This window comes from Nycticebus coucang, chromosome 23, assembly GCF_027406575.1.
Source record: "Nycticebus coucang isolate mNycCou1 chromosome 23, mNycCou1.pri, whole genome shotgun sequence".
NCBI classification, from domain to species: Eukaryota; Metazoa; Chordata; class Mammalia; order Primates; family Lorisidae; genus Nycticebus; species Nycticebus coucang.
Window position 1 is genome coordinate 37,757,542 of NC_069802.1, and position 18,077 is coordinate 37,775,618.

General features: G+C 44.4%; 2 protein-coding genes and 1 non-coding gene across 5 annotated transcripts in view; 1 reads left to right on the top strand and 2 right to left on the bottom strand.

The window, feature by feature from the left end:
• Positions 1-18,077, top strand: part of NELFA (negative elongation factor complex member A) — a 39,581-nt gene that overhangs the window by 21,279 nt on the left and 225 nt on the right. The window contains exon 11 of one of the 3 annotated variants that reach the window (XM_053578008.1): positions 9,241-9,318. In XM_053578008.1, the coding sequence (XP_053433983.1) occupies positions 9,241-9,272 (32 nt within the window). In that variant the 3' untranslated portion in view covers positions 9,273-9,318. Of the gene's footprint in view, positions 1-4,709; positions 5,163-9,240; positions 9,490-18,077 lie in introns of those variants that run through there. The other 2 variants (XM_053578007.1, XM_053578006.1) reach the window with 2 other exon arrangements.
• The window catches only part of NSD2 (nuclear receptor binding SET domain protein 2), a 90,608-nt gene continuing 72,621 nt past the window's right edge, over positions 91-18,077 (bottom strand). The window contains 4 exon segments of the mRNA XM_053578004.1: positions 91-3,582; positions 5,180-5,384; positions 6,393-6,499; positions 7,047-7,188. Of these exon segments, the coding sequence (XP_053433979.1) occupies positions 3,311-3,582; positions 5,180-5,384; positions 6,393-6,499; positions 7,047-7,188 (726 nt within the window). The 3' untranslated portion in view covers positions 91-3,310.
• Positions 7,296-7,419, bottom strand: LOC128576155 (small Cajal body-specific RNA 23). The gene has a single exon (XR_008377267.1). It is a non-coding gene; the product is annotated as a small Cajal body-specific RNA 23 (non-coding RNA).

Consider the following 18,077-nt stretch of genomic DNA (forward strand, 5'->3'; position numbering starts at 1 on the left):
TCCCTAAGGGAGGTGGTGTCTCCACTCTGCCTGGTGCCTGGGAATTTAAAGTAGAGAAAAAAGTCAAAACACAATCCCATATAAAATAAGTTAAGAAAAAAAGCCTTTAAAAAGTCTTTAATACAAAAATACTCATACACAATTTTCCAAACACAACTTTCCACTTTAAATGCTATTTTTCCCCAACTGGCAAATCTCAAATCTATATTTCAGTATACTTCCCCCCTCAAAAAAAAACAAAAAAACAATGAGTTCAAGTTTTTAAGTCTAACTATCAGAACTGGTGACAGCACCCGGTATTCTTAAAAGGACTCTGACCTTACACTGTATGAAGTTTAGACACCAAGAGGCACATTTAAATTTAACTTCTAGGTGGGTACATCACATCTCAACAGGGCACGGTGACACGTAGCGCCTAGTGGGCAGGCATTTCACTGACAGTCATCAGCTGACCAACGAGATGGTCAGTATAACTGGAACTGACCATCTCGTTAGCTGATTGAAACAGGTTTGCCTTTAATTCTGAAACACAAGGTGATTATTCTAGGAAGTGGACACTGTACACATCATGGTTCATGTGTCAAGCTCAATACTTGGGAGGTATCAGCAGCAGAGGACCTGAGTGGGCACACAACCTCTCAGAGACAGGACAAAACTGGGTTCTCCCCACTTCAGGGGCCACATTTCCCCATAAATAACCATGTTTTAAACCTGCTCATGGAGTGTATCCCTGTGGCCGCATGTGCAGTGTGGGCGCTCCTGTCTCGGGCTCACGCGTGCAGCTGCTGCCTGAGGTCTGGGTCTGCAGATCTTGCTCGGTTTCTGACGTCAAAGAATCTTGAGGTGTTTGGCCAGTTTTCATTTTGTGGTTTGCTTCACATTAATGACAAAGGATCGAAGCTGACGTTCAGAAAGTCACCAAGTCCTCAAAAAGAAACCTCTCCCAGACTCTTAGAATAAAGCTGGGCAGGTCAGAGCACCGGCCATGTATCCATGGTCATGGCTGGGTGCTTGGTCAGCTCCAATGAGAAAAGGCCCTTCAAGCTTGGCACCAAATTTTTGTTTTACTCTGGTTTAAAAACTGATACTCTAAAGACTTCCAAAGTTAGTGTTATTTGCTCATTAGTTTAACAGTTTTTGGAAAGGGGAAACATATTTAAAATGTTTGCAGTATTTCCTTCAGAAAGGTCATAAAATAATTTGCAAGTAAAATCAACATAACTCAAACATCCTAAGATTTTACTACTGTCAAACACAAAAATAAGTTAATCGGCTCCCCCAAAGTGCACTGCAAAACTAATTCTGATGTTTTGACTTACGAAGAAACCCTCTACTGGTAGGAAAGGATCTCTTGGACGGGTGACAGCATCTGCCTGCATGTATCAGAGGGCCCCTGGGGCCTTGGCTCCAAAGGCCTGTCACTGCAGCAGCCTCCAAGTTCAGGGCACAAGAAGCATAACCCTATGAACCAGTCCAGCATTTTCTGGAGACCATCTGAGAGGCTAGAGTCTAAACTGAAAGCTCTCCCCACTGCCTGTCCTTCTGGTGGCCATGGCAGCTATGTTTGTAGAGGGATGAGCTGGAACACAGGAGCCAGCCAACCGCAGAGCTTGTTTTCTTTTGGTCCCTTTTTGTCTGGGACCATGGTAGCAGCCACCAGTCAGGAGGACCTCCTCCCACAACCAGTGCTTAGGGAGGGCAGGATTGTGGGTCCTCACACCTGAAGCCCAAATGTGCTGGTCACAGACCCACCAAGTGGTCAGTCTTAGGTCCAAAGACAAACTGCACTTGGACAGAGCAAAAAAGACAACATGAATGAACAGGAGATCTCAGTAGCAGTTTTCAAGAGTTTTGTAAACTTTCCTGCAAAATGGATCTTCTCCTTGGGGTATTCTAAGAAAAAGTCAGAAAACGCAGCTGCCGCCAAGTATCCTTCATCCTCTCCGGGAGATCGCTGCCCCTTGGGGCATACACACCTCCTCCTTTCCCAGGCTGTTCCACACTCCTGGGGTCTAGAGGAACCCCTAGGAAAAAAGAATTAAATCTTCGACATTCTGTCAAGAGACTCTAGTGCTTGGGCATTTCTCACTGTGGGGCTGGGCCTTTGAGTAACTAAAAGATAATGGACTTGCACAGGGAGGAGGTGTTGGGCCCACCTGGTGCACAGCATCTGGGAGCTAGCGGCACAATTGTGTTTCCAGTAACAGACCTGGACTGCTGACGGGAAACCATGCAGATGGTACCAGCACAAAGCTCCTTGGTCTCCTTGGTCCTGGTCCCGCATGCTGTGTCCCTTGGGGGTGGAGCCTGCAGCGCCTTCCAGGGCTCCCTAAGTTGTCAGTCCCTGCACTCGAGGCAGACGCAGTGTCACAACCTCACCGAGGTAATTCCTTTTGCCGTGGGACTCAGGTCACATCAGTAAATACACGTTTCAGTCAGTGGTGATTTGTGGAATGGGTTTAGCAAAAATATATTGAGAATAAAAACCAGAAACTAAAGAAAAGCCAAGTAAAAAAATAATACAGTTTTCCCATAAATGATGAAAGTTCAGAAGATAGTCCCAGGTGGGAGGTGGCCCAACCTGACCAGGTCGGGAAAAGGGTTCCCCGAGACCTGTGTTTTGATGGTGGACAGGTTACTGGCATTTAGGTCAAATCCACAATGAGGAAAAGCTATGGGAGGAAATCTTACAATACTATCACTATCGCCATCTGCACCGCCAGCTTCTCACTAGGATGGAAAAGAAGCATTGAGGAAAAATTCACATTAGTACAAAAACAAAAACAAAAAAAAAAAAACAACAGCTGTTTCAGAAGAGCAAAATAATCAAAATCATGGTTTCCAAGGAATCCAGGGTCCAAGTCCATGCACAGGTCCCCCCGGTCTCACCTGAGTGATGACGGCTGTAGGCAGAAGCGTAGCGACATCAAGGTCAGAGTTAATAGTGCCCTTTAGAAAAAAATACTATTCTATACACTTCAGATGAGAGAAAACATTTCATATGCCAATTAACTTTCAATCATAACTTTAACCTAAAACAGCGGGAGGAAACCTCGACATTCTCAGAAATTCAAGTGTTGGTGTGGCGCTTGTGAGTAAGGCGCGTCTGTCCTGGCCACAGCGGCTCCACAGTCGTCAGTGCAGGCGCAGCAGACGCTGCTGAGGATGGCTCAGTGCGAGCAGGTGCACCCTCCCAAGGAGGCCTATGCATCTGTCCTGGCCCCTGGGCCAGTCCTACGCTTGCCCTCCCCCCACAGGCAGGGTTGGCCACCTCACACCGCCCTCGATCTGGCCAAGCTGCCACCTGGTGCTATTTGCCTTCTGTGACCCTCCGCCAACACCTCCTTTTCTTCCTCTTCCCCTTCAACTTGACTGGTTCTGGAAAAGGTTTCTCAGTCTTGGCACTTCTGACGGCCTCTGGCCCCAAGTCATGCTCGCAGCAGTAGGACTGCCCGTCCTTGGTTGAACTGAAGGCTGTCCCATCTTGGTGTTCCTTACAAAACGAATTGGGGCAAAAGTGGCAGAACGAAGTCGAAGGCTTGCCACATACGTCACAATGATGCCAAGGACACTCCCACTTGCCTGCAACAAAACACAAAATTTTAGCACACAGAAGTGATGGGATTGTAACTAACACTGTCCTGGTCGAAGATGTTTTTTTAGTCCAATCAAGTGGGGCTGACTGCACTGTGCCCCAGCAGAGAGCCTCAGCTTCCTGGGCAGAGCCATCCACGCCGAAGTGCCCAATGGGCCCTGAGCACCAAGTATGGGCTTCTCCTTATGTCCCGGCCACTGACAGAAGCTGTGTGAGAATAGGCAAGTCATCCCTGAGCGCAGGGAAGGGGCCCGCCCTGCTCCAGGTCACGGGTCCACTCAGGGCCCTGGCCACACCCATAACCTGCCTGTTCCTAAGACTGATTTGCTACCTGGGTACTGATCTTTCTGGCATGAGTTTGATTGCTGTTCTTTGTTAGCTCAGGGATAACTGTTATATCTGTACAAGTATTTCTTTCTGTCATTGTCCATTAACTTTGATTTGTCATTTTCTACCATACAAGTTTTTTTTTTTTTTTAAACAAATCTGGACTTCTTTTTATAGCTTTTTTTTAAGATAGGGTCTTAACCTGTCCCCTGGATAGAGTGCTATAGTGTCATAGCTCACAGCAACCTCAAGCTTCTGGGCTCAAGTGATCCTCCTGTCTCAGCCTCCTGAGAGCTGGGACCACAGGCGCCCACCACAATGCACAGCTAGTTTTTCTATTTTTAGTAGAGACAGTGTCTCCCTCTTACTCAAGCTGGTCTCAACTCCTGAGCCACCACGCACATCTTCTTTTTATAGCTTTTCAGTTTCCTATCTTTGGGTGAAGACCTTATTTCTTTTGAGATGTTCTTCTGAGATTATGTCCCTCATAAAGATGTTTTAAATCAACAAAAGGCTGCATTTATGACAGTCATCCTGTAAGATTATCGAGGAGCAGAGAAGGCGAGGTGGGTTTGTGTGAGGAGTGCTATGGTGTCTGCACAACGCTGATTTCTCAGAATGTACCCCATCACTAAGTGACAAGGGACTCTTAAGTCACCTGACAACGTATTTCTCAGAATGTGCCCATCACTAAATGACAAGGGACTCTAGTTCCTGTTTTCACATGGAGGCTTGTGATCTCTGAAATGTGTGGCATGGGTGACAGGCAGGCATTTTCTTTCTACAGGGAGAGCGATCTGTGGCCCCAGCATCAACCAGCAGCTGCTTTAAGGCACAAGCATCATCTCTGTGTCCCGCACATCCTAGGCAGTAGCTCCAGGACTCTCCTTTCCAGTTGTACAGCCAGTCCAGGCCTTACTGAGCTGCCTGGGAGACCAGAGATGCTGAAACCACTGAGAGGGCCCCTCTGGGAGCAGCTCTGTTCTCTGGGCCACCTCCTTGCTGCACCACCCCCCCGCATGGAAAGGGGCCCTGTTCTCCCAAAGTGGACTCTGCCATCACTCACGTCTTTGCTCTATACACATCTAGAATGTGCAGCTGGTGGAACAAAGAGAGAGGTGCTCTGCCACCCCAACTCTGCCAAATGAGTGACACCTCTGCCACCAGACGAGGCTTGGTCAACAGAGAAGAACAGTGGGAGCTGGCAGAACTCGTGCCACAGATGCAGCCCGAGGCTGCCTGGAGTGGCCCACCTACCAAAGGGCCTCTTGCCCAGGCCCAAGCAGGACAGGTGGTAGGCCTTGGTGCAGAACTTGCGGTCACATAGCACCAGTTGGCCGCCATCGCCACAGCGGAAGCACTCATCCTCAGACTGGCGTTTCCCATCCCCTCTTGCTCTGCGCCGCCTGGTTTTCTTCTTGGTCTTTTTCCCCTTTTCCTCTGAAGAAAGGGATGTGGAGGTCTAGAATCAAGATTTAAGCACAGTTCACTGAAGCAGTAATAAAAGGCACACTGTGAGGAGAGGTACTCAGTGCCCTAGACCCTCTTCTGGCAGTGGAGGGTTGGTGGGGCATCCTTGGCAGGGCAGCTCACCAGATGCAGCTTGGGCTTATCAATTGTGTGTGGACAGCTAAGTGAGACTGACATGGGTGTAAGCCTCGAGCAACAACTCATCTCAGCACTCGTGGCTAATACCGGGCCTGGGACCCCCTACTGGGGCCCATGGTACAAAGGATGCCTCAGCAGGAAAAGTGACGCCCACCTGCCTCCGGGATCCCTTCATGAGGTATCGCATCAGTGACCTGAGAGTGCCACCAACACAGACAAGAGACAGATACCAGCTCAGAGAAGGGAGCATTGTACCGGGTAGAAGAGTATCCCCAAATTCACCTCCTTTCTTAAGCCTTGGAATGCGACCAGGAAGGGCCGTTCCAGAAGTAATTAGCTATGGAGTCACACTGGAGTAAGGGGGCCCCTGGTCCAACATGACTGGTGTCCTCATAAAAGGGGAAATCTGGACACAGGTGCAGAGGAAGAACACCACATGGAGAAGGAAGCAGAGGCCAGAGTGAGGCTTCTGCAGGCCACAGACACCAAGGGTTCCCAGCAAACACGAGGGTCTGGAAGAGAGACGGGAATACTCTCCCAAAGGGCCTCAGAGGGGCACAGCCTGCTCACACCCCAATTTCAGCTTTTAATCTCCAGAACTGTGGGACTAGATTTCTGTTGTTTTAGCCTTCCTGCCTGGAGTATTTTGTGATAGCATCCATAGGAAACGCATCAGTGAGGCACTGCCCTGTGTGCCTGCACACCTCTAGAGGAGGCCCCCTAACTTGCTGTCTTCTGCCTGCATGTCACAGCAACATGCCAACAGGAAAACCCCTGCTCACTGGAAGGTGCAGGTTCCTAGATGTGTGAGATGCCAGCAGCAGCTATGAAGTACAGACACTCACAAAAGGGACGACTTTACCTTTGGTCTATCCCCAAGGAATCCACTGCAGTTAGAGGCCCCGCACCGACAGACCGTCTTTTCATTGCCCAAACAGTCGAGGTTGTAATTAAAAGTTAGCTCTGTCCCTGGAAAAGAGAAAGCAAACATCATACTGCAAACATGTAAGGCTAGGAAGCTTGTGTTAGATCTACAAAATGCATAGCATTTCTATAACTATCCTGGGCATAACTCTTGACCTCTCAGTTTTGTTTCATAAAACAAATAATTAAAACAAAACACAGGTAGTGCCTGTGGCTCAGTGAGTAGGGCGCCGGCCCCACGTACCGAGGGTGGCAGGTTCAAACCTGGCCCCGGCCAAACTGCAACAAAAAATAGCTGGGCGTGGTGGTGGGCACCTGTAGTCCCAGCTACTCAGGAACCTGAGGCAAGAGAATCACATAAGCCCAAGAGCTGGAGGTTGCTGAGAGCTGTGATGCCACAGCACTTTACCGAAGGCGACAAAGTGAGACTCTTGTCTCTCAAAAACAAACAAACAAAAACCCCCCACAACTTCCACATCACCACCCCCTCCCACAGAGCCTTTCCAGTCTGGTCACACACAACTCAAAGCAACAGCCACTCTACTTGTCCATGTGGCGAGGGCCCTCTTGTAGAGTCCCCCGAGAGCTGTACCTGCAGGGATGTCACACACAGCAAACAGGCCCACACGAGTATCCCCGTTCACTGTCCACTTGAGGGTTTCACAGTTGGGCTGGCAGCTGTGATTCATAAATCGAGAATAGTTTCCTTTGGGGCCAGCATCAATTATACGGTCCTGTGAAGTGAAAGTCAGGTTATGTGTGTGGTCAACTCTTAGCAATTACATGTCGTTTTTAAGGGGAATTAACTTTGTCATAAGACACATCAGACAAGCAGTTTGTCTGTTGTACTGAAAACCGTGGTGTCCCATGTCCACTCAGACAGGACACCCCCAAACCAGTTCTATTTTTCTTGCTCCTGAAGGGTAGGTCCTGACCATGTGGGCAAGACCAGCCCTCATGAGCGCCTGTGGGAATAGACAGTGAGCCAGGGCTTCCCACACCACCCCCATGACAAACAAGAAGGCAAGAGCCCTCAGTACCACAGCGGGCCAGGCCCATGGCCGACAGAAACACAACGCTGACGGAAACAACAAGATGAACCTGATCACACACAGGCAGGGCACAGAGACAGTTCCCGAGGAGCCAGTCCAGACAGATAAGCTCAAGGGAAGAGGTTCAAGTTCCCAAGCAGCTGAGAAATGCAGATCAGGGTGACTCTTAAGCTATGACAGGACCTGAGACATGACACTAATGTCACGTTGGCCAAGATGAGAATTGGCCACAGGGTTGGCAGGAATGGCTTTGGGAAGCAATGTGGCGAAGACCCTGAGACTCACAAGTACTCTGTGGTCCTGGGAATCCACCTAAAATCCAAGTGCCCATTTGCAAAAGGCCACTTTATGTCTATCACGGCAAAATCTTCTGGCAGTGCCACTGCCCAATGATGGACAGATGGACAGATCAAGCACAGCCTTGCTGTCCTTGCCCTGCAAGCATCTAGGTTAGCCATGCTCTGAGGGGAGAGCACTGACTGAGATGAAGACTTAACACAAAACCTCGGGGAGCATGCAGGTGCATGTGTAAACACAGCAGTATAAGCTGCACCCGTGTGTCCTGAGGGCCGCTGCTCACATGGTGCCTCCTGTACTGCCCTGCCTGGAATTTTCTGTGCATCCTTTCTACACCCCCACAATAGTGTCTCTTTGAAACAGACTTGGCACTACAATGAGGCTACTCTGCACTGTCAACAATATGGCTGAAGTGATCCTGCTCCTTGACACACGTGTGCGCTCTATGGTGCCATCCTGGGCTGTTCCTCTCTTTTGCTGTGACTGCAGCAGTCACTGTGCTCTCAGACACTTCTTCAGGAGACAGTAGGGTGGCAGTGGTACAGGGCACGAAAGCCAGACACGCTACCACCCTGCCACAGAAGGACAGCCCCTATCCTCTGACCTCCCAATAGGAGCTTAATCTCCATTTCTCAGGCAACTGGCGAGGCTCAGCATCCCTTCCTTTTTAACAGGCGCATGTATTTTTTCCTCTATGGATAGCCACCGTATCTGTTTAAAAAATTTCTCGTTTTCTGATCTGCAGATGTTCCCTGTATATTCTGAATATCAGACCCTTTATAACTACATGTGGAAGATGTTCTCACAGGCCAACACTTGGATTTTAACTTTATAGTTGAGAAGTAGCTGGTTTTCTCTCACAAGTCGTCTCAGTTCTATGCAGCTGTGTTATCACTTGCTTTAAGCATTCTGGGGTTGCTGAGAAGCTTCACATATCTCCCCTCCCCAAAATTATGAAATATATCTCCCACACTTTCCTAGCTTGTTAATCTATCTGGAATTTATTTCTGTAAGGCATTGTGCTCACTGAGTGGTAGCCCAGCCCAGCACTGCTCACAGGAGAGCAGAGGAGAAAGGCCTTCAGTACAGCACTGCCAGTCACACAGATTCACAGTTCTTCATGGACTTTTAAATGGCCTGTTCTGAAAATGATCTTGGGTTTGTTTTCTTCCTTTTCCCAATGACTGGGTTTTCAGCCATCCTTGTTCTCCCACAAGTGACTTTTCCTTATGCCTACCAGGCTCACCCCAAAGGGCACATGAGCTCTCTTGGTTTCCCGGACCCACTTCCCTCTTCCCTCCTGCGACACACATCCACTCCACTGGGCTTGAAATGAAAAACAGACAGCATCAATTTGTGTTTGTAAAAATGGCTTACTCGTTATCTCTGTTTCTGTTTTTTAGCTTCTAAATTTCTATTTTCAATTCCTTCCTCCAGCTTACTTGCTGTTCTTTGTAGTCGGTGATTAATTCATGCTAATTATTTGTCCAGGATCTCTGCCTTCAACTAAGAAAGGTGAGCACACCATCAGTTTGTTCATTTGTCTTTCTCTTGTGCCTCCGCCAACCGTAGAGAAGCACATGGTGGTGGTGTGCTGCTTGGTGATGCCGTGTCATAGATAACTTTCTGGGTATCACTGAAAGCAGTGGGGCCTCAACAACTCCTTTTGACTTTACCTGGCATACCTTTGCCCACAATTTTATTTTTAACCCTTCAGAATCTCTTTGTTACATACAGAATTAGGTTTTGCTTTATGAATCAATCTAGGAGTCTTTTAAGTTACTTAACCAATATTCCTCTTTACAGATTTGACCAACAGGCTGGGCAAAATTAGAACACACTAGCCTAGGCTTGGCGCCTGTAGCACAGTGGTTACAGCACCAGCCACATACACTGAGGGTGGTGGGTTCAAACCCGGCCCAGGCCAGCTAAACAACGATGACAACTGCAACAAAAAATAGTCGGGTGTTGTGGCTGGCAGCTGTAGTCCCAGGTACTTGGGAGGCTGTGGCAAGAGAACTGCTTGAGCCCAAGAATTTGAGGTTGCTGCTTGAGCCCAAGAATTTGAGGTTGCTGTAAGCTGTGACACCACAGCACCCTATTGAGGATAACATAGTGAGACTGTCTAGGGGGGAAAAAAAAGAACACACTAGCCTATTTCATTTATTTCTATGGTTTTCAGCCTTTCAATGCAGTGAGGTAATTTTATTTTCCTTCAGGTGAACAGTATTTTTTCCTATGGGCTGCTCTATACATGATGCTCCAGCATTTCCACCTGCATTTCAATTTAAGCCATTATATCTATTATTTTTTGTATTTTGTATTTCATTTTGTGCTAATTACAATTATCCCCTGCTGCTTCTGCTAGATTGACTGACTTTTCTTTATTCCCTTTCTATCCTTTAATTGTGTAGAAGCTTCACATTCTTTCTAGTCATTTAGTAATTTTCCATGTATACTTGAGGAAGTCTAAAGTTAATAAATTCTCTCCCCTCCACCCACACAAAACAAGAAGCTTACCCTGGCTTCACTGCACTGCTTCCAATACTCTCAGTGACTGTCAGAATCTAATGCCTCCCTCCTAATATTCATATCTCTCTAGCAAGCAGATATCATCCGTAATTTTATAGAACCTAATTTATGTAGATATTTTTATAAACTTACTTGTTCACCATTATTTCTTGGATCTCACATTTAAATTCTGAAGTTTGATTTTCTTATTCCTGAAATGTTGCTGGGAAAAATGGATATTTACATGGCAAAAGAATGATGTTGGACCTTTACCTGACATGGTATACAAAAATTAAAAATAGTCCAAGACCTAAAACAATAAAACTCTTAGGACATAGGGCAAAATCATTGTAACACTGGATTGGGCAAACATTTTACAACACTGGGTATGCCAATGATTTCTTAGGTATAGGTAATAGAAGAAAAAAATAGACAAATTGGACTTCATGGAAAATTTAAAAATTATGTGCATCAAAAATATTATCAACTAAAAAAAAAGGCAATCAACTAAACAGAAGAAAATATTTGCAAATCATACATGACAAGGGATTAATATCCAGCATCTACAATCAGATCATGTTTCGTAGGTCATACTTCTCAAAGCATGGTAGAAGCCAGAGGACATGTGAGATGCTGAGGGAGTCAGCCAGGCCTTGTGCTTACTCCCCGATGACCTCCAGTTCAGACAGAGATGGGGAGGGGAGAACATCAACGTGAGTTAGCGAACTTTCCTTAGACCTCGTAAAATATCATCTGCAAATAGATCATTTTACTTCTTCCTTTCCAAATTGAACGTTTTTTATTTCTTTTTCTTGCTTAGTTGCTCTCTTTAGATCTTCCGGTTCCATACCAGTGAAAGCAAGTATCTTTTCCTTGTTCCTTACCTCAGAGGAAAAGCTTTCAGTCTTTCACTATTGAGTGTGATGTTCACTGGGTTTTTCATATGTGACTTTCATTATGTTGCAGCAGTTTCCTAGTTTATTGAGTTTTTTTTATCATGGAAGCATGTTAAATTTTGTCAATTGCTTTTTATTTCTTTTCTTTCTTTCTTTTTTTTCTTTAGAGACAGAGTCTCACTTTATCACCCTCAGTAGAGTGCTGTGGCATCACAACAACCTCCAGCTCTTGGTCTTAGGCGATTCTCTTGCCTCAGCCTCCCGAGTAGCTGGGACTACAGGTGATCACCACAATGCCCGCTATTTTTGTTGTTGTTGCAGTTTGGCTGGGGCTGGGTTCGAACCCACCATCCTCGGTATATGGCACCCTACTCACTAAGCCACAGGCACCACCCTCAATTGCTTTTTCTGATCAGTTGAGATGGCTCTGTGGTTTTTCCCTCATTTTGTTAACGTGGTGATTACCTTGATGGATTTTTGTATGTCAGACCATCCTTGCAGTCTAGGAATAAATCCTACTTGGTCATGGTGTATAACCTTTTAATAGCTGGGCATGGTGGCATGCAACTGTAGTCCCAGCTACTCAGGAGGCTGAAGCAGGAGGACTGCTTAAGCCTGGGAATTTGAGGCTGCAGAGAGCTATGACTGCACCAGTGTACTCCAGCCTGAGTGATAAAGTGAGACCTTGTCTCTAAAAAGAGAAAATACTTTCCTTTTCTTGACTATCCTCTTTTGGATATGCCTATTATTTTATTATTTTTTATTTTTTTAAACTTTATTCAAATTAATATGAGGGTACAATTTTTAGGTTACATTGTTCTCACTTCCAGGATAAAGTTCCATTTGTAGAAGAGCCCCTTACCCAGGGGGCGTGTTATACACCCTCATAGTGTGCACATTAGGTGAGATCTCGCCTCATGCCTTCCCTCCTCTGCCATACGTCCTCCTCTTCCCCCTCCCATTTCCCTCTACCTCTGAACTGCACTATATTAGTGTTTTATTGTTCTTATGAACATGTAATTGTTTATATATTGACTTCATATTGGTATGGAGTACACTGGATATTTTTCTGTTCTTGCGATACTTTACTAAGAAGAATGTATTTCAACTCCATCCAGGTAAATGTAAAAGATGTAAAGTCTCCATCTTTTTATGGCTGCATAATATTCCACGGTATACTTACACCACAGTTCATTGATTCATTACTGGATTGATAGGCACTTAGGTTGCTTCCATGACTTGGCAATTATGAATTGAGCCACAATAAGCATTCTAGTGCAAATGTCTTTGTGGTAAAATTATTTTTGTTCTTCTGGGTAGATACCTAGAAATGGGATTGCAGGGTCAAATGGAAGGTCTACTTTTAGAGCTTTGAGGATTCTCCATACTTCTCTCCAAAAAAGCTGTATTAGTTTGCAATCCCACCAGCAGTGTAGAAGTGTTCCCTTCTCTCCACATCCATGTCAGCATCTGGTGTTTTGGAACTTTGTGATGTGGGGTAATCTTGCTGGGATTAGGTGATATCTTAGAGTGGTTTTGATTTGCATTTCTCTGATGATTAAAGATCATGAGCATTTTTTCATGTGTTTATTGGACATTCACCTGTCATCTTTGGAGAAGTTTCTATTCAAATCTCTTGCCCAGTTATAGAGAGAGTTGTTTGTACTTTTCTTATTGTTTAATTTGAGTTCTCTGTAGATCCTAGTTATCAGGCTTTTGTTAAACTCATAACATGCAAAAATCTCCCATTCTGAAGGCTGTCTGTTTGCTTTGTTTGTGGTACTCTTAGCTGTGCAAAAGCTTTCTTTCTTTCTTTTTTTTTCTTTTTGCAGTTTCTGGCTGGGGCTGGGTTTGAACCCACCACCTCTGGCATATGGGGCTGGCACCCTACCCCTTTGAGCCACAGGTGCCACCCAACTGTGCAAAAGCTTTTTAGCTTGATCCAAGTCCCATTTATTTTTGATTTTGCTGTAATTGCTAGGGGAGGTCTTCCTCATAAAGTTTTTCCCCAGGCCAGTATCTTCAAGTGTTTTCACCACACTCTCTTCTAAAATTTGTATTGTTTCATGTCTTAAATTTAAATCTTTTATCCAACGAGAATCAATTTTTGTCAATGGTGAGAAATGTGGGTCCAGTTTCAGTCTTCTACATGTGGATAACCAAATGAAGCAAATATCACCCTGATTCCTAAACCAGGAGAGGGCCCAACAAAAAAAGAAATCTATAGACCAATATCATTATTAAATATTGATGCAAAAATACTGAACAAGATATTAGCAAACAGAATACAACAACACATTGAAAAGGTTATACACCATGATCAAGTGGGTTTTATCCCAGAGACACAAGGTTGGTTCAACTTACGGAAATCTATAAATATAATACACCACATAAATAGAATCAAAAACAAAGATCACATGATTCTTTCAACTGATGCAGAAAAGGCTTTTGACAATATCCAGCATCCTTTCATGATAAAAAACATTCAAGAAAATAGGCTTAGATGGAACATTCCTTAAGTTGATAGAGGCTATCTATAGCAAACCACAGCCAATATCATATTGAATGGAGTAAAACTCAAAGCATTTCCACTCAAATCTGGAACCAGACAAGGATGCCCACTGTCTCCACTGCTATTTAACATAGTGTTAGAAGTCCTAGCCATTGCAATCAGGCAAGAAGGAGATTAAAGGAATCCAAATGGGGACAGGAGGTCAAACTCTCCCTCCTTGCAGATAACATGATCTTATAGCTGGAAAATCCCAGGGACTCCACTACAAAGCTCTTAGAAGTGATCAAGGAACATAGAAGTATCTCAGGATACAAAATCAGTACCCACAAATCAGTAGACTTCGTATATGCCAACATTTGTCCAGCCGAGAACAAAATCAAAGACTCTATTCCTTTTACAATAGCACCAAAGAAGATGAAATACCTGGGAATGTATCTAGCAAAAGACGTGAAAGATCTCTACAAAGAGTATTATGAAACTTTGAGAAAGGAAATAACAGAAGATGTCAACAAATAGAAGAACATACCATATGGTCATGGCTGGGAAGAATCAACATTGTTAAAATGTCCATACTACCCAAAGCAATCTATAGACTTAATGCAATCTTCATCAAAGTACCATACTTTTTTTTTTTTTTTTTTGTAGAGACAGAGTCTCACTTTAGGGCCCTCGGTAGAGTGCCATGGCATCACACAGCTCACAGCAACCTCCAACTCCTGGGCTTAAGCGATTCTCTTGCCTCAGCCTCCCGAGTAGCTGGGACTACAGGCACCCGCCACAACGCCTGGCTATTTTTTGGTTGCAGTTCAGCTGGGGCTGGGCCTGAACCCACCACCCTCGGTATATGGGGCCTGCGCCCTACCGACTGAGCCACAGGCGCCGCCCAAAGCACCATACTTTAAAGATCTTGTAAAAAATAGTACTTCAATTCATATGGAACCAGAAAAAAACTCAAATAATAAAAAAGAAAATACTTTTGGCTCAGTGCCTGTAGCTCAGCGGCTAGGACGCCAGACACGTACACTATTACTGGTGGGTTTCAATCCAGCCCTGACCTGCCAAACAACAATGACAACTAATACCAAAAAACAGCCAGGTGTTGTGGTGGACACCTGTAGTCACAGCTACTTGGGAGGCTAAGGCAAGAGAATCGCTTAAGCCCAAGAGTTTGAGGTTGCTGTGAGCCATGGCACTCTACCCAGGAGGATAGAGTGTCTCAAAAAAAAAAAAAAAAGAAAAGAAAATACTTTTAATATGGTACTGAATTCAGTTTGCTAGCACAGCTGTTCCTCAACTTATGATGGGGGTTTATATATTGTAAATACACTGTAAGTTGAAAATCCACTAAGTACAAAATGCATTAACCTAGCCTACCAAATATCATAGCTTTGCCTAGCCTGCCTTAAATGTGCCCAGAACACTTACGTTAGCCTAGAGTTGGGCAGAATCATCTAACACAAAGCCTATTTTACAATAAAGTTTTCAGTAGCTCATGTAATTTGTTGAGTCCTGTACTATAAGAAACAAACAGAATGTCTGTATGGGTACTTGAAGCACATTGTCTACTGAACGAGTATCGCTTTCACACCATTGTCAAGTTGAAAGATGAGTATCGCTTTCAAACCATTGCAAGTCAGGGACAGTCTGTATTCTGTACAGGATTTTTATATCAATGTTCATAAGGGATGTTGGTCTATAGTTTTCTTTTACTGTCCTTATCTGGCTTTGGTATCAAGGTAATGCTGGCTTAATAGAATGAATTTGTAAGTCTTCCCTCCTTTTTAATGTTTCAGAAGAGTTTGAGGATTGGTATTAGTACTTTTTTGAATGTTTGGTAGAATTCATCAATGAAGCCATCAGGTCCAGGGCTTTTCTTTCTCAGGAGATTTTTGATTACTCATTCAATCTCTTTACTAGTTATAAGTCTATTCAGATTTTCTATCTTTTCATTATTTAATCTTGTTAGGTTTTTTTTTTTGAGACAGTCTCACTCTGTTGCCCTAGATAAAGTGCTGTAGTGTTATAGCTCACAGCAACTTGAGACTCTTGGGCTCAATGATCCTCTTGTCTCAGCATCCTGAATAGCTAGGACTACAGGTGCCCGCCACAACACCCAGCCAGTCTTTTTAGAGACAGGGTCTCACTCTTGCTTAGGCTAGTCCCAAACTCCTGACCACAAGCATTCCACCCATCTTGGCCTCCTAGAATGCTAGGATTACAGGTGTGAGCCACCGAAACCTGGCCTCTACAGAATTACATTTATACACTGTGTGTTCCAAAATATAACTAGTAATTCTTTTGTTTTTATTTTTGAGATAGGATCTAGCTCTGTTGGCCTAGGTTGGAGTGCAGTGGCATGATCATAGCTCACTGCAGCCTCAAACTCTTGAACTCAAATGATCTTTCTTCACCCTCCAAGTAGTTACATGCCACCAAGCCTGGCTAATTTTTTTCTTTTCTTTTCTTCCCCCCCCCCCCCCATTTTTTGTAAAGACATGGTTTCTCTATGTTGCCTAGGCTGGTCTCAACCTCCTGGCCTTAAGCAATCTATGTGCCTCAGTCCCTCAAAATGCTAAGATTACAGGCATGAGCCACCATCCCAGCAGTAATTCTTTTAAATGTATTAATAGCTGAAGTTATGTAGAAAACAAAAGGTGGGGTTATAAACAAAGGTTACAATAATACTAGCTTTTAATAATAACTTAAAACTGTATTAGTTTCTGAAAACATGTAAAAAACAAAAAGTAAAGTTAGAAACTATTGTTACAATAATATAAGCTTTTATAGTTGTCCATGTATTTACTTTCATTAAGATCTTTATTTCTTCGTAAAATTTACAGTTACTATGTAGTCCTTTATTTCAACCTTTAAGACTTCCCTGAGCATTACTTGCAGGACAGGTCTAGTGGTAACAAAACTCCCTCAGCTTTCATTTATCTGGGAATGTTTTAATGTCTTCAATTCTGAAGGACAATTTGCCAGACATAGGATTCTTGTTTTTTTTTTTTTTTTGAGACAGAGTCTCACTATGCCACCTTTGGTAGAGTGCTGCCGTGGTGTCATGGCTCACAGCAACCTCAAACTTTGGTCTTAAGTGATTCTCTTGCCTCAGCCTCCCAAGTAGCTGGGACTACAGGCACCCACTACAATGCCCGGCTAGTTTTTTGTTGTTGTTGTAGTTGTCATTGTTTGGCAGGCCCCAGGCCGGGTTTGAACCTACCGGCCTCAATGACCTACAGGCGCTGAGCCCAGATACAGGATTTTTGGTTGAATTTTTTTTTTCCTTTAGCACTTAGACCATATCAGCCTTCAGACCTCCAAAATTTCTGATGAGAAACTGGCTGATAACATTATTGAGGATCCCTTATGTAACAAGTAGCTTCTCTTTTGCTGCTTTCAAGATTCTCTCCTTGTCTGGTTTTTGAAAGTTTGATCGGGTGGCGCCTGTGGCTCAGTCGGTAAGGCGCCGGCCCCATATACCGAGGGTGGTGGGTTCGGGCCCAGCCCCGGCTGAACTGCAACCAAAAAATAGCTGGGCGTTGTGGCGGGCACCTGTAGTCCCAGCTACTTGGGAGGCTGAGGCAAGAGAATCGCTTAAGCCCAGGAGCTGGCGGTTGCTGTGAGCTGTGTGATGCCATGGTACTCTACCGAGGGCCATAAAGTGAGACTCTGTCTCTACAAAAAAAAAAAAAAAAAAAAAAAGAAAGTTTGATCATAATGTATCTCAATGTGGGGTCTCTTTGAGTTCATCTTACTCTAAGTTCATTGAGCTTCAGACACATTTATATTAATATATTTTGTCAAATTTGGGAAGTTTTCAACAATTATTTCTTCAAATGTTCTTTCTGCCCTTTTCTCTCTTTTCTTTCTGCGATTTCCAGAATACAGGTTAGCCTACCTAATGGTGTCTCACATGTCTTCTAGGCTATGTTCACTTTTTTTTTTTTGAGACAGTCTCACTATGTCACCCGTGGTAGAGTACTATGGCATCACAGCTTACAGCAACTTCAAATTCTTGGGCTTAAGCGATTCTTTTGCTTCAGCCTCCCAAGTAGGTGGGACTGCAGTTGTCATTGTTTAGCAGGCCCAGGCTGGACTCAAACCCGACAGCCTCATCACCTGACTTACTGAGCTATGAATGCTGAGTCAGTGTTCACTTTTCTTCAGTCATTTTTTTCTGTTTCATGGACTTGATAATTCCCACTATTCTATCTTCAAACTCATAGGTTCGTTCTTCTGCCTGCTCAAATCTTCCTCTGAATCTAATGAATTTTTCATTTAAGCTATTGTACGTTTCAGCTCTGGAATATCTTTTTATGTTTTTTTCTCTCTTTGCTGATATTGCCTTTTTGTTT